General features: G+C 34.8%; 2 protein-coding genes across 2 annotated transcripts; one reads left to right on the plus strand and one right to left on the minus strand.

Annotated features, from left to right (window-relative positions):
* Nucleotides 1-1,347: 1,347 nt before the first annotated feature.
* Nucleotides 1,348-2,421, minus strand: LOC142336931 (uncharacterized). Its single transcript, XM_075385920.1, has 2 exons — nt 2,254-2,421; nt 1,348-1,612 (listed from the first exon to the last, which is right to left on the minus strand). Exons 1-2 carry the CDS (start codon nt 2,364-2,366, stop codon nt 1,399-1,401), a joined length of 327 nt encoding a protein of 108 aa, XP_075242035.1. The 5' UTR covers nt 2,367-2,421; the 3' UTR covers nt 1,348-1,398.
* A 572-nt stretch (nt 2,422-2,993) lies between these two features.
* Nucleotides 2,994-4,082, plus strand: LOC142336932 (uncharacterized). The gene is made up of 2 exons (XM_075385921.1): nt 2,994-3,120; nt 3,221-4,082. Exons 1-2 carry the CDS (start codon nt 3,064-3,066, stop codon nt 3,905-3,907), a joined length of 744 nt encoding a protein of 247 aa, XP_075242036.1. The 5' UTR covers nt 2,994-3,063; the 3' UTR covers nt 3,908-4,082.
* Nucleotides 4,083-14,692: the final 10,610 nt, after the last annotated feature.

Below are 14,692 nucleotides of genomic sequence, written 5' to 3' on the forward strand. Positions count from 1 at the left end.
GCTTCAAAATGCCGCACGTGAACAAAAAAATTTCGCTCGCTTAGAGAAAATTTTTTCACACATCAATTTCTCGCTCTCTCAAAAATAGCGGTATGAACAAAAACCACTCTCTTTTCGCTCCGCTCTTCACTTTTGTTCAGCACCAAAATCACTCCAAATTTTTTCACGCGTTTCATTTCCCGCTTCAAAAATCACTCCAATAAAATTGATTAAAAAAAGGACTTCTCCAATGCTCCTCTTCGAATCGTAAAAAAAGACAGCGCCCCAATACAATTCAAATTCTTTGAATTGTAAAAAAAATAGGAGCGCTATAATAGCCGGCTGAGAAGATGAGGGCGGCTATTAAACAGTTAAACTTTCTTACTCGGCTTCTCAGCAAAGATAGGCTTATCTTTATCATTGTAGCTGATACACAGTCAATTACAAAATTTAACAATTTAATCTGTCAAAAAACAATTTCGTGTCTTTCAGACTGGCAGCTACTATCCAAAAGGGTCGGCGTTGTAAAGCCCTCTAACAACAAAAATACCAAAGAGTTTAACAAAAAGTCCCATGAATTGCGTTGTCGTGGTGTTTGTAGTGAGCAGATAGTTTCAATTGGGAACAGCAAGATCAAGCAATCAATGATCACGGCAATTTTTCTTTCTTATTCAGCTATCGTCACTCACCTATGTCAATCCAATAACTAAGATATCAAAATCGGATCTTCTTTTGAATGCGTTATCTCTCGACACATTTCAACATTGAATATCATATAATGGTCTTTACATACAGACTATTAGTGTCGTTTAACAACCAACTGTCGCTTTAAGTTTACACAAGCACTACAGACCGCATTTCCCAACACGTCAAGTCCGGCCAGAACGCTGTTCGGATTTGCTCACGACAAAAAATTTGTTGAAGTCAAATCGTTATCCCGATACGGTGGGTGTACATGTCAATACAATAACAATATGTTAAAACTATTTTGCAATATCTACTTCAAATATTCTGCATATCCCTGAGTTAGACACGATAGTTCCACAAATTGTTTGAAAGGTTTCTAATTCCTATTTGAAGTTCGTCTTTGAGATGGAACCCAGACATTCAGGTGATCAAGATGCTCTCATTGTCTCCCCTCTTTTCGGTTTTCTCGACTGTATATTTTAAGTACAAACACCTGATTATCTTTCGCCCATCCGGAATTTAAACCATTACAAGAATCCATTTTATATTTTAATACATGGGTTCTCAATTACAGTGCGTCCTCTTACCTTTGCAACTTGATTCTCGCTTCAAAAATTATGACACCTGCCCTAACTAGTAATAACGGAGCTACTGAAAACTAATTCTGATCTGGAACCAAAACTGTTTTTGAAAAGTATAATAGCTTTTATATTTAGTTATTACTATTAACTATTAATATTTAGCAGCAATAAAGTTGTTGTACCAGTCAATTTCTTTCTGAGGTAAATTCCAATCAACAAAGTCTGTGTCCTTGTAACTAGCGCTCAAAAATCCTTTCTTCTTCATATATTCCGAAAACCTGTAGAACTTGCCCAAAGAGACGGGGTGCATCCGGTGCCACTTGTACCTACAGTTCTGGCTAAGAAAGGGTTGGGCAACGTTCCCACTAAAACAAGACATCTTAATTTAATACCATATTAAAATAATAGGGACGACTAGTATACTACGTTGTTTTTATGGAAATAGTTTTGGAATTGTTGGGGTGCAAAGATTTGGTGTTTAAATATCAACACGCGCGGATGGGGGGGGGGTTACGTTTGGAGGTTAAAAGATAAAAGATACATTACATTTTCAAGAATACATCTTTTCACCATCATTGCGCACAAATTGAAAATCAATTGATGAGTATGTTTACTTTCATATATATTTCTACTTATATGTACAGTTTGACGATTCTGTTTTTGATTATATCAGAACACGACCTAACTAATACATATTCATCCTAAACCGCGCCAAAATGCTCAAATATCAAGTTTCGATAAAATTTTTGCTATCAGTCAAACTTTTGGAGCACTATTTTTCTTGATGACTAGACATGCTGAGAACAAATTAATCTAACCCATGGAATTTGTAACTTCCTTATGAAGCAGCAACGTTCAAACTCTTTCATATAAGCTTCATCTGTGATTTAGAGCAAAACTCTGGGATTCTCGAAATGGTAAAACTAAGTATTAAAAATTCTTTTATGTTTCAACCATTCTTGCACGAAATAATTCCCCGTTCTTGCATAAATGTTTGTTCACTTACGCTATGAAAATAGCCAAAACATTTAGTCCAATTATGACATAATTTGAACCTCCCGGTTTCACTGACACCGCAAACCGGGTCGTGGGTCTGGGAATGGGGCTTTCATTGCTCATCTTATTGAATCAAAGGTTGCATGCATATTCTGACCTGAAAATTACAGCTGAATCAAATTCTATAAGTACTGTATAGCCTAAGCATTTATAGCGATCCGACAATTGGATTCAAATATTTGTAGACATTTTCACTTTTCCCCGACCAGGTTACAAAAAGTGCCAGATCAAAGGCAATTTCGAACGAAACATCTCGTTAAATTGGCGTCAAATTAATTGGTTAAAGTCAGGATACCAATTAAAAATTCACTTAATTACCAATATTTTAAATTTTGATTACAGATTTCACGCCGGCAAAATATGTATCCAACTGTGTACATTAAAAGCTGAACAAACCGGTCAGCAATTAGATGTCAAAATAAACACAGGATCAAAAACCGTCTATTTTCAAACTACGAGGATGAGAGGTGACAAACCTTGTCGGTTTATTTCTTAAAGGTGTTAATTGCACTTAAAGACAGAAATACACATCTCGTATTTCAACTATCATTTTGGCATTTTTAGTTCAAAATTTATCTGTGAACGCCTTAATTTCACATTGACAGCTAAAAGCGCAACCAATCTACGCAATTTAAAAATTTACAACTTCAGCGCAGTTTTGTTCACTGTGAACAATAATTCATTTCCGAAGCACCAGAAATTAACCAACATATGAAATTGAGCTTCCAGTTTATTTCTGCATTTGAACATCACCATTAGCATGATCATGAAGTTAAGCAGCTTAATCTGTTCGCAAGCCATCACGGACCAATTTTCGGTCAGTACCAGTTTTTAATAGTCTAGCAATTCTCACAAAACTTTAAAACCATTGAACTTTAACCTTTTATCTTTCGGTAACCTGTACATTTTGTTCCTAGAACATGTATTTCCACACTGGTGTGCTGGCACATTCCCTCTCCAGCATTCTATCCGAGGACGAAGAAGAGGGGAAAACAAACGACTTGTTTTGGCAGACGGAAGACGACGACGTTTTCCATGAACCCGAGAACAAACTGATCGCACATCGTTTGCCGAGTCCCCAGCGCGCTGTCGGCGACCGCACCATCCTGAACAAACGGAGCCCAAAACAGAGTTGCGACAGCCAAACTAGTAGCACATCGAAGGCCATAACTAGCTCGCCAAAAATCAAGGGAACTTTCTGCTTGTCCCCCAACAAGAATATACCATGGGCTATCAACGAAAAATCACTTATCGTTCCTATTAGCAATGAGAAACTTCAATTCATCCGCAACCCGGACAAATTCAAAACCGAGATGTGCAAGGCATTCAAAAAGGGTAATTGTACTTTCGGAGAGGGCTGTCAGTTTGCTCATGGCGTGAACGAGTTGCGCCCGGTGAAGCTTCACAACAAATACAAGACTGTTAAATGCCGCAACTACGAAAGCGCTGGAACTTGTATACACGGGAACAATTGCGCATTCATTCATAACGTGAATGACCATAAGGAAAAAATTCACTCATTGGGTATGATGCACCTATCGGGGTTGGCTGAAAAGGAAATCAAAGAATGGAGTGCGCGAGGAATCACTCTTAAAAGCGTCTGAATTGACCCGATCAATCAAACTCTAAAGATAAACTTTTAAAAATGCTTTAATTTATATTTCTGCCCTGGGCAAAAATTCTATCTTTTAGTTGTCGTTTCTATGTTAGTGGTCGCTTCTAAATAGTCTAATAACACGAGTAATTGTGAAATCTTTAACAATTTGAGCCTTTATCTCATTTCTTTTGCTGAAACCAATATTTATTGACCTGGAGTACTTAATTTATAAATTGAAGAATAATGTTGAACCATAGGTGAACGTACGAAAAACACAGGTGATGTAATTATTCAATATGAATAGGTAAATTAGGGCAAATATCAGCATGCTTATCCCATAAAGCGCATTTATTCGTAACCATGTTGCAATTTTGGATGTCACTTTTGAATTGCTTCCTTGAATTCTTTAACACTGACTAACGTGTTTAGACTAAACTTAATAGGCTCTTTAGCTGAATATTGTTCCAGGATTACTGCACGCTACGCGCTGAACTCTTAAATGATCTACTGCAAATTACGTGGGATGTAATGTTGATTTTACAGGTTCTACTTTTCACCCTGATTCATTTCACTGCGCATATCTTAAACCCCATATATAACCCCTCAACCCCACATTTAACAACTATCGTTTCACCCCGCCAATTACTAGTCGACATTGCAGGGATTAAGTTATCCACTTAATTATGAGAACATGCCTGCAAACTTAATCCCATGTTCGGTTGTGATAGTTCTATATCAAGTCCCACGGGTTGCTGAGGGCTTCGCCATGGCCAAGCGATCATTTTACTAATCAAGTAGTCTTAATTATATAAAAGATTAAAATCAGGATGAAATGATGGAAGGGTGAAATGATAGAGGGCTGAATAAATCGGGAAGAAATGACAGGGGGTTAAACAAATAGGGTGAAACACTGGAACACGATTTAAAAATGTCAGCAACATCAAAAACAAAAAAACTTAAATCCCAATTTTTTGGACGTTTGTTAAATGTTCAAACAATTTGAGCTCGTCGGGTGCCGGGTTCTTCTACTTGATTCTGTCTAGATTGACTGACAACAAGTTCAACACACGAAATGTTGCTTATGATCAAAAATTGCCAATTAAGGTAGCATTGCTCTAGTTCTTTAGCCGAATAAGGTTACGCAACTTAATACCCATGTGGCACAATATACTGAGTCATATATCCAAATAGGAAAAAGGGTATTACGTTTGGGTTTACCAAAACAAGCGTCGTCCATAAAAAATCGGATCTATTATGTTTCGGCCCCCAGCTTAGTGAGCATAACTCTTTTGACCCCTAGGCGAACGTGCTATTTTCTTACATAGTAACGTGCTATATAACAACATATAATTTGTAACTGGGGGGGGGGGGGGGGGGGCAGAATATATCCAAAAAATCAAACACAAAATTTATGGCAGCCGGAAGCTCGCGGACTGAAAAGGGGTTAAGGTAATTAGCTTTCAAGCGTTTTTTACATCCGTTAAATCAGCAGCACTTCGAGCAACACTTACCACTAACTAATACTTAAGATAACGTTAGTTGTTGCATCTGGCCCACGTAGAAAGATTTAACATAGCCGGCAAATTTCTAGACAATAGCCGCGAAATGAAATTAACTATTGAGATCCCCTAGCTAAAACACCACAAAAGCAGAAGACAAAAAACGGCGATTCAAAATAGGATTAAAAATAGAATTCTGGCTTCAAATTATTATTTTCAAACCAAATTTCAAACAATAAGGACTTTCAAGAGATACAGCATTATAATTATATAACCTGAGTTACTTCCGTTGAATTGAATTGTGCTTAATTCTCTTTAGAATTCTTCAGAGAGCAGAAGAATTCTAAAGAGTAAGGTAAGTCACGAATTTTCAAAACAAGATCACACAGTTGATCAAAAACCCTGTCTATAACGCAGTTACAAATGATGTCACAAAAATAACAGCGGAGGGCACATGGCGCATGATCAACTGGTCGCAACAGAAATATGGAAGATCGCTAATTAAAAAAACAGCAGTACAGGCGTGACCAAATTCAACACGACAAGGCTGAATTACCTCCAGCGTGACCAAAAATTAACTCGAGCGTGACCAAAAATTAACTCGAGCGTGACCAAAATCACCAACAATTTGGTACAAGTCAGGCAAGAGAGCCATACTTTGACTTTTTGGTCCAAATGCAACAGGTTGTAACAAACATGTAATATTCTTGAACTACACTTCAAAGATAATTCATTCACAAGATAAAAATCACAAAAATTAAACAAAAAGATCAAGGATGAACTATGAAAAGATAGGGAAAACGACTTCAAAACTCCTATCAAAAACCTTGAAAAACGAAAAGCAAATTAACTTGCCCCATGTCAAAATACTACTAACGAGAATGTGAATTTTAGTTCAAACATAAACCAACTAATATCGGAAGAATTGCTCTCGAACGACAGGCGGGTGGAAAAACATTTGACCCGGCCGGGATTGGAACAACTGACCACCCGATTCACAACCAGATGCACTGCCCACTCGGCTATCAAGCCCTTATTTTAAGTCTGCTACAATCGATTTTATTTCAACAAGCTTCACTTGCGAGTGAGAGCAAGAGATCACTCAAAAATGAAGAACGAAAGCGTAAAAAAGTCACTTGAGAAGTCAAAGAATATTTTAGAAAAGCGCAAAAACGGTCAAGAGAATAATTTGCATAAAAAAAGACCAACACGTTTACAATAATTGCTATGAACTTCGTTCAAGATCAATTAAACACCTTTTTCTCACTTTGCTTTAAAGAGTTGTAGAACTTCACGCCACGAAACCAATCGTTTTTCGCTCCATTTCCTGATTCGGCGTGAACGATATCACTTGACTACCAAGATCATGAAAATATGTGAACAGATCCTCAGAAAAGGACGCTATCTTTCTTTGTATAATTCAAATTCTTTGAATTGAAATAGTATGACAAGACCTGTATTACAACAGCAAGAAATCAAAAATTTAACAAACGTATTAATTTTTTTAAAACAAAAACTAGCCTCTGATTATCAACAGAGATCACACAACAATATCAGCACCAAAAAAGTTTGAGAAAAAAGTATTTTTCTTCATTTTCTCACTTTAAAAGCACTAAAGCACGTGACAAATAAAATCTTTAGGCGTATTATATTCTTTTAACGTTAAAAAAAGCACATAAATTGCTGTGTTAATTACACAAAGGGGCAGAGTGAGGAACAAAGACAAACAGAAAATAAGTTAAAAAATCACTGCAAAAGTTAGGCAACAACTGGTTCTTAAGCATGAAAACTATTAGTTAAAATAATTAAAATTTCAAACTAACTGATTAAATTTTGTTGTAAAAGAAAGAAAAAAACCGAAATTCATTATTAATGCGATTAATTACAAGCAAAACAAAAAAAAATCAGGCCACAACTAAAAAACCTATTATTTATATTTCACAGAACCAGAGTCAAATTAAAAAAAAACATAACCGACTAACGCCGGGCGAGTTACAATCAAACAACCAGCGAACAGTTGGCTTCAGTAGTACCCAGCAGCACGGGCTCAGATGCTAGCCTTGGACGAGGGGCGAAATGGGGGTGGGGGTAAGCGGAGTAGGTGAGGGGTCAAGCGATTGGTGGCGGTGGGGGCTTAGGTTTGAGAGGGATATACGAGAGGGGGTACAGGAGCGTGAAGTGGGGCGGGGTACAATCACCAGGTACAGGAGCGTGAAGTGGCGGTGGGGGTTGATTGATTTGGTGGGATGCTATAATTCCAAGATGATTAAGAATCACCCTTCACGCCATGAAATTGTCTCCAAAACAGTTTTCATGAATCGCATTCTTAGAGACTGGTTAGGCGCAAGGCACTTACAGAACCTAATGCCCTGCGAGCTTTACCTATTTATATAGTTTATGAGGACGGAAAGTCTAAGGGGTCAGACAAAAAACCAGTCCAGCAAAAATTGCATAAAAAACAGAAAACTGATATACTTGCTACTAACTTTGTCTGAGAGCAATTAATAATAAATATTCGACTGAATACCATAAACAAGTTCACTTTTGCCTCACAAAAAACCCAATGTGCCCATTAATTTCTGAGACTAGATGAAGAGACGACAAACAGAACAAATTCTGGCAATATTGAACAATTCACAAATAATTATTGAAATCACAGTGTGATAAAAAACTTTAGCATGAACTGCAGACACTCAACAGTTTTAAATGACTCACTCCAAACCCAATGAGAAGGAAACAAAAAAAACAAAAAAACGGGCAAAACAAAAAAGTCATAAAAACCATAACCTACCAATTGAGGGATTCAAAAAAAACAATTAAGGACCATTAGAACACACGCGCACGTATTATCTTAAATAGCATTAGCAAAAACCAAGAGCAAAAACAGTGCAAACAGCAGTCATGCAGATGGTGAAAAGATTTTATTCAGACACTTTTCACTCCACTTTGAGCGCAAATCGAGAAAAATCCACAATCCACCCTTTAAAACAACTCGCTTTTTCGTTTACTTTACTAATCGAGCGTAACCAAAATCACCACCAATTTGTGAGATTAATACTTAAGACAACTAAGCCGAAAGACTCCGGAATGCAGTCAAAGTACAGCTGTACTGAAGCCCCCGCCAACTCCTTGCTAACAAGAATCAACTATTTACTGATATAAATACTCATATAAACATAACACCAACTACAACAAACAAGTAAAATAAAATAAAAATAAAATACTAAATCTGATGCCATTTTCTTGAAATTTACCAATTCAAATTGCGGTATCAAAACAATTAAACTGAACAAACCCTCTCATACAGTTGGTTTTACTCGGAAGATGACTTTCTGAAGATACCCTGTAATAGTGCTCCTGTTCAATCAGTTACCAGCCAGACGACATAAACACTAAACACAAGTTATAACGAAGATCATTAATTTCAGTAAAAACGGGCCTATCAAACATTCAACTGTATCTTCGGAATACCAAGATCCAGAGATAGTCCTTAGAAAACTAATGAACAAAAGTTTATTCAGGAAAGCACAAAAAAACATTTAAAATAAACAGGTCAAAATACGGCTCGTTTTTGAAATGTTCCAATCAAACCAAAAGGTTACTGAAACCCCTATAAAAACTAATTTCAACCCAAAAAACTTTCTAAGGAGGTGTATATTTGAAAACTGATACAACAATTGCTAAAAGAGGTATAAAACTGCGAACTTACAACAATAGATCCAAAAGCCTTATACATGCTTAAGAAGGTCCTAATGCTCCCAAACGTCCATTTACTTGTTCATTTATGTGAGGGAAAACCATTTTGGTACAATATTTTAGAGTTAAACCAGAAAACTGATTCAAAAATACAGCATATGAATAAATAAGACGCTCCACCAATACTCCTCTCGAGTAGTAAAAAATCAGCGAACCAAAACAGTCTAAAACCACGATGAGACCAATAACTACCCCGTCAGCGCTTCGCGGCCATTAATAAACAAGTTTAATTGGTTTCTCCATTCTTTTGTTTCCCTACGTTTGGAACATAAGCGTTTTCTCTATCTTTTGCTTCACTCGGCAAATGGTTCGTAAAGTTTCGTATCATATTGCGAAAAAAAGTTGGAAGTAAAAAAAGATCAGCGAGAAAATGAATAAATAGTACAACAAATTTTAAAAAGTGCCTTAAATAAAAGCTAATGAGGTGCATCTAACGCGGCTGCTGAACTCAGCGAAACGCGAAATTTACTTTCATTCATTCTTTTCCCTCGCCATAAAGTCACAGGTGTCAAGCGTTTGATGCATGCTTTCGACTGACAGCTGACTAGAGTAATTTCAGCCAGACAGCTCACGAAAATCTGCATAAGCTGCAGAAAGTTCCGACGTAGGTTATCCAGTAAAAAGATACTGGGATAGCTGACTAAACAAACAAAACAAATATGGACTCATGCCCGTCAAACTTATGAATAGATTTTTCTGATAATGAAAAGCAATCAAGACATTAATTTCAAATAGTCAGTTCAAAACAAAATAATTTCGAAAGAATCTCTTGTTTCAAAAGTCTGTTCAATACTCTTAGAGATGAAACATTTGAGAAATCCAAAAATTGAAGTAAAAAGGCAACAAGGCGAATCGGCGATACGGCAATGCTCCAACCGCCAATTGACAAGCAGTTTATCAAAACTTGATAACACGAGACCTGCATAACTTAGATACATATCAACAAAAGTTTACTTTTGCTCCTCTTAAAAAGCGGTTCGTTAAATCCCCGTAGTTTTTCATAGTCCGCTTTACTTCCCATTCATTGTTGCATCTTTTGTAGAAAACTGACAAAGAGTTTTGAAATCGGACTTGGTTTTTACCCTTTGGTATTTAACCGTCAAATGTAAACATTGACATCATTTCAAGTAAAAAAAGAAAGTTGACGGCTCAAAACTGATAAAAATAGTATAACTATTTAACGTATGCTTAACTCGTTCAGGACCCTTGAGTGTGGTCATTCCCCAACAATGAGACACATCCGTTTAATTCAGATCAACTAAATTATATTCGAAATTTTATACATCAATTCTTTTTATTTCACTGGAATGAACACCCGCGGACAAATGGAAAGACAGACATGAAATCAACTCTAATGCAACTTTTAAGAAGCAAAAAATAATTTTTTATCAAGTGAACAACTTATTTTAACAAAAAACAACAAAAAAAATGACTCACTTAGAAAACTAAATAGAGAATGCAAAAGTAGATCAAATTCAAATTAAGTTTACCAAAGGTATAGAATAATTAGGTAAAATACGATTGCAGTAGTACGCGTTTGCCCTTGGAATTTATCGAAAGGTCAATTCATTAAAAACGTATGAAATAAAAACAGAAAGGACCCTGAACAAGACATCATATTTGGTGCTTACCAAATGCAACCTCACAGTAAATGCGAAGAACTAAAACACATTATGAATCTCATCTGACATCTTGTTAAAGACATAAGTTGTGAGTCGACAAAACAATACTGAAGGGCAGAGCTTTCCAAAGTCTGTTATTATATATGAAAAACCAATCGTTGTCGAATGAACAATTTCTGAAGTTTCAAATATATGTCTTGAAGAAACCGAGTGGACTTGCCAACAATCAAAATAAATGATAAGACCAATTGTAAAGAACCGAGTTTAAAAAAGAGAAAACTCAAACATTGCGAATATTTACGATATTAAATTGCGTCATTTTTAAATCGATTATTATCCAACAAATAAATTGGAAATTTAGATTCAGACATGGTCAGTTTTGACGAATGAAACTTCAATAAATGAGATTGAAGGGCCAGAAAAAGCCATGAATGGCCTACAGATCAATTCAAACAATAGAATCTATGCACAATTAAGACAAAAAATATCGCAAATTTTAGACTGAGTAAATCAGTTTAAGCATTTCAAGCATTGATAGATTCTTATAAAAGGGCATTCGGGTATAAAAAAAGGTTAATAACAGTGTTACTAGTATCCTTTATTACACTAGAACAATAGAACAAAAAGAATGACAGACATTAAATTAGTTCTAAATAAATTTCACGTTTTGAAAGAGACAATTTTATTAAGTAAATAACTAAATTTACCAAACAAAAAATGAGATCCAGAAATCAAAATCTAACTATCCCGTTATAAAAATAGAGTTCAAACTGTATAATCACTCAAGTAACAACTTTATCACTAATCAGTTTCACCTCCCATTAGTTTCTATAAGCCTCAAAGAGCTCATTGGATGGATTTATGGACACGTTTTAATCTGAAGCAGGTAGAACCTCTTGTTACTGAGAACAATTGACAAGTCGACAGAACAATATTGAGGGGTCAATTTTATTCTATAATCTTATTTTTGAATAAATTTTAAAAATCTGAAACCATTCGCTGTTTAACGGAAAAATTCAGAAAATTCATTTATTTTTTATAAAAAACAGTGAAAATCCATACATAGACGACTCCTCCAAATTTTTACAAAATTAAAATGCATCCCTTCATTTTAATTATGAGTAGCTACCAAATAAAAATAAATTTAGATTGGAGTAGGCCTCATTTTTGACTTTGACTTTAAAAAATGAGATTGAAGAAAAAACAAAAAATGGTCAAAATAAAAAATTCTATTATTCTAAGAAAAAAAACAGAAAGCTTTCAGTGATAAAAGCCCAAATCTATTATCTCTAGTCATTGATTGCCACCCCTTATTCGAGCACTGAACTCATCAAGACCTTTCATTACTTAGACTGAAAAAACTACAGAAAAACGAGTCAAAACGCAAAAAGTAAGTTAAGTAAAACAAATAGTTTCAAAGTAATCAATGTCATAAACTATCAATTGTGAAAATACTTACTTTCAATTAGACTTTGTAATAACTTCAAGGACACTTGTCAGTATTGAGACTGAAACAAAACAAAAAAGAACACGCTAATTGAAAATTACTTTAGTGTCAAAGTCAACAAAATCAATAGCTGTCGTAGACCAATTCAGTAAAAAGCATATATTCAGCATTAAAACAAATGCATTGCATTTATTATACTGCATGTTTGATTCTAAAACACTACAATGAGACAAAATAAAAATCTCAACATCACTTCAGGGTTACGAAAACCCGTAAATACTATATATTTTAGCATAATTGTGCAAATATCAACGAACTGTTTATTTCTAATATTCCAAAAATGTGAAAGAAATCAGTGTGAAAAGGTATATAATCGCAACAAACTCGCTCACTAATCGAAAAAGACAAAATTTTGAAAGAGCATTTAATTTGACACTTACCGCTGGTTGTCCTTTCTAGTAATACCACTCACAACTCTATACAAAAAGTATATCGATAAATATTTTGAAAATGATTTTATAAATCTGAAACCATTCGCCGTTTAAAGGAGAAACTCAGAAACTTCATTTATTTCCCTTGAAAGACCATTGATTTTTTAGGCAATCAGATATTGCTAGGTCCATTTGTAAACAACGAAATTCAAAAGAAATATAAAACAGTGAAAAACAATATAGACATCCTCCAATTTTTCTACAAAATTAAATGGCATCCTTTCAAATTTATATTCATGATTAGCTATCAAATGAAAAAGAAACTTAGATTTTAGTAGGCCTCATTTTTGACCTACGAAGATTTGAGAAAATGAGAATAAAGGGCAAGACAAGACAAAAAACGGTCGAACTAAAAAAAATTCTAAGTTTTTAAAAAAACGTTCAGCTTTCAGTGATGATCAAAACCCCACGATATGATCTCTAGTAAATGATTACAGCCCTTTGTTACATCACTGAAGTCATCGAAACCTTTCATTACTCAGACTGTGAAAAACTACAGAAAAAGCCGTCAAAACAAAAAATAAGTCTTTAATAAAACAAATAGTTTCAAAGTAACCAATGTCATAAACTATCAATTGTCAACTTTAACAGCTTTCAATTAGACTTTGTGATAATTTCAGAGACACTTGTCAGTATTCAGACTGTAACAAAAAAATAAAGAACAACGCAATTGAAAATTACTTTAGTGTCAAAACCAACAAAATCATTAGTTGTCGTAGACCAATTCAGAAAAAAAGCATAAATTCAGCAATAAAACAAAAGCATTGCATTTGGTATGCTCCAGCAGAAAGTCAAGAGAAAAACCAAAGAGGACATCAAACTGCCGCAACAACGAAAAACAAATAGTAGCTCTAAAAAGCGAAATATCCAGATCCGAATCTAAACGCGTTTGATTCTAAAAAAAACTACAATGACACAAAATAATAACCTCAATATCGCTTCAGGGTTACTAAAAATGTGAAGGAAATCAGTGTGAAAAATTAAATGTTCACAAACGCGCTAACTGCTGGAAAAAGACAAAATTTTGAAAAAGAGCTTTCAAATTCAAACTTAACGCTGGATGGCCTTTCTAGTAAAAAAACACACTCACAGCTCTATACAATACGTATATCGATCGGCCAGTATTGACTGAACAAAAAACACAGTTGAACATATGATTCCTTCCTCCCAAAATTAGGGTAGGAAGAATGCGAAAATAACTCAAATTAATAGTTACCGAAAACTTCAAGTTCGATTGACGATTTTTGGTATCAAAAAACCCTTGCTTTGACCTATGCATTGACTTGACCTCATCAAAGACATGCAATATTATCCTGTACAACTACTGTCCTTATAAAAATTAAAAATAAAACAAAAAAGCTACAAACTCTGCTTAACTTAAAAAGATTTCTGATTAACTATATAATTACCACTTGTAAAAATTCCGCTGGGGGAAATAATTTGATTCTGCAATAATTAAAGCATTTAGCAAAAAACCTAGAAACCAAACCCAAATAGTCACGTGTTCTGAAAACTGATACAGTTCAATTTGTCATTTCCATGTCATTTCTTCTCATATTAATTCATCCTCAAAGGTTTTCCCAATAAATTTGAAAAAACTGAATTACAGGGATACCATGAAAACTGCTTAGTTTTTGAAGAACTCTGCAAATTCAAAAATAATATGCAAACCCAACAACATGCAAACAACAAAATGCAAACCCAATTCCTTATAATTTTTGCTGTTAAAATTAAAATTACCAAATACAACCTTACAGAAAAATTCCCAAATTGAAGCTAATGAGAACAGGCATACACGTTTAAAACTGAAGCAGCTAAAACCTTTTGTTAATCAGAATTGTTAACAATTCGACAAAACACCATTCAGGGGCCAATTTTTCAAATAGTCTGGTTTTTTTTTGAAAGATTTTAAGATATTTGAAACCATTCGCCATTTAAAGGACAAAATCTGAAATTTAATTTATTTTTGCCTTGAAA

This window comes from Convolutriloba macropyga, chromosome 3, assembly GCF_964194025.1.
Source record: "Convolutriloba macropyga chromosome 3, txConMacr16.3, whole genome shotgun sequence".
NCBI lineage: Eukaryota > Metazoa > Xenacoelomorpha > Acoela > Convolutidae > Convolutriloba > Convolutriloba macropyga.

Coding starts and splice junctions, on each gene's coding strand:
- LOC142336931 (XM_075385920.1), bottom strand. CDS start 2,366: ATGAGCAATGAAAGCCCCATTCCCAGACCCACGACCCGGTTTGCGGTG. Junction 1,613..2,253: donor GTTTTGGCTATTTTCATAGC/GTAAGTGAACAA, acceptor GTCTTGTTTTAG/TGGGAACGTTGCCCAACCCT.
- LOC142336932 (XM_075385921.1), top strand. CDS start 3,064: ATGATCATGAAGTTAAGCAGCTTAATCTGTTCGCAAGCCATCACGGAC. Junction 3,121..3,220: donor CCATCACGGACCAATTTTCG/GTCAGTACCAGT, acceptor TTTTGTTCCTAG/AACATGTATTTCCACACTGG.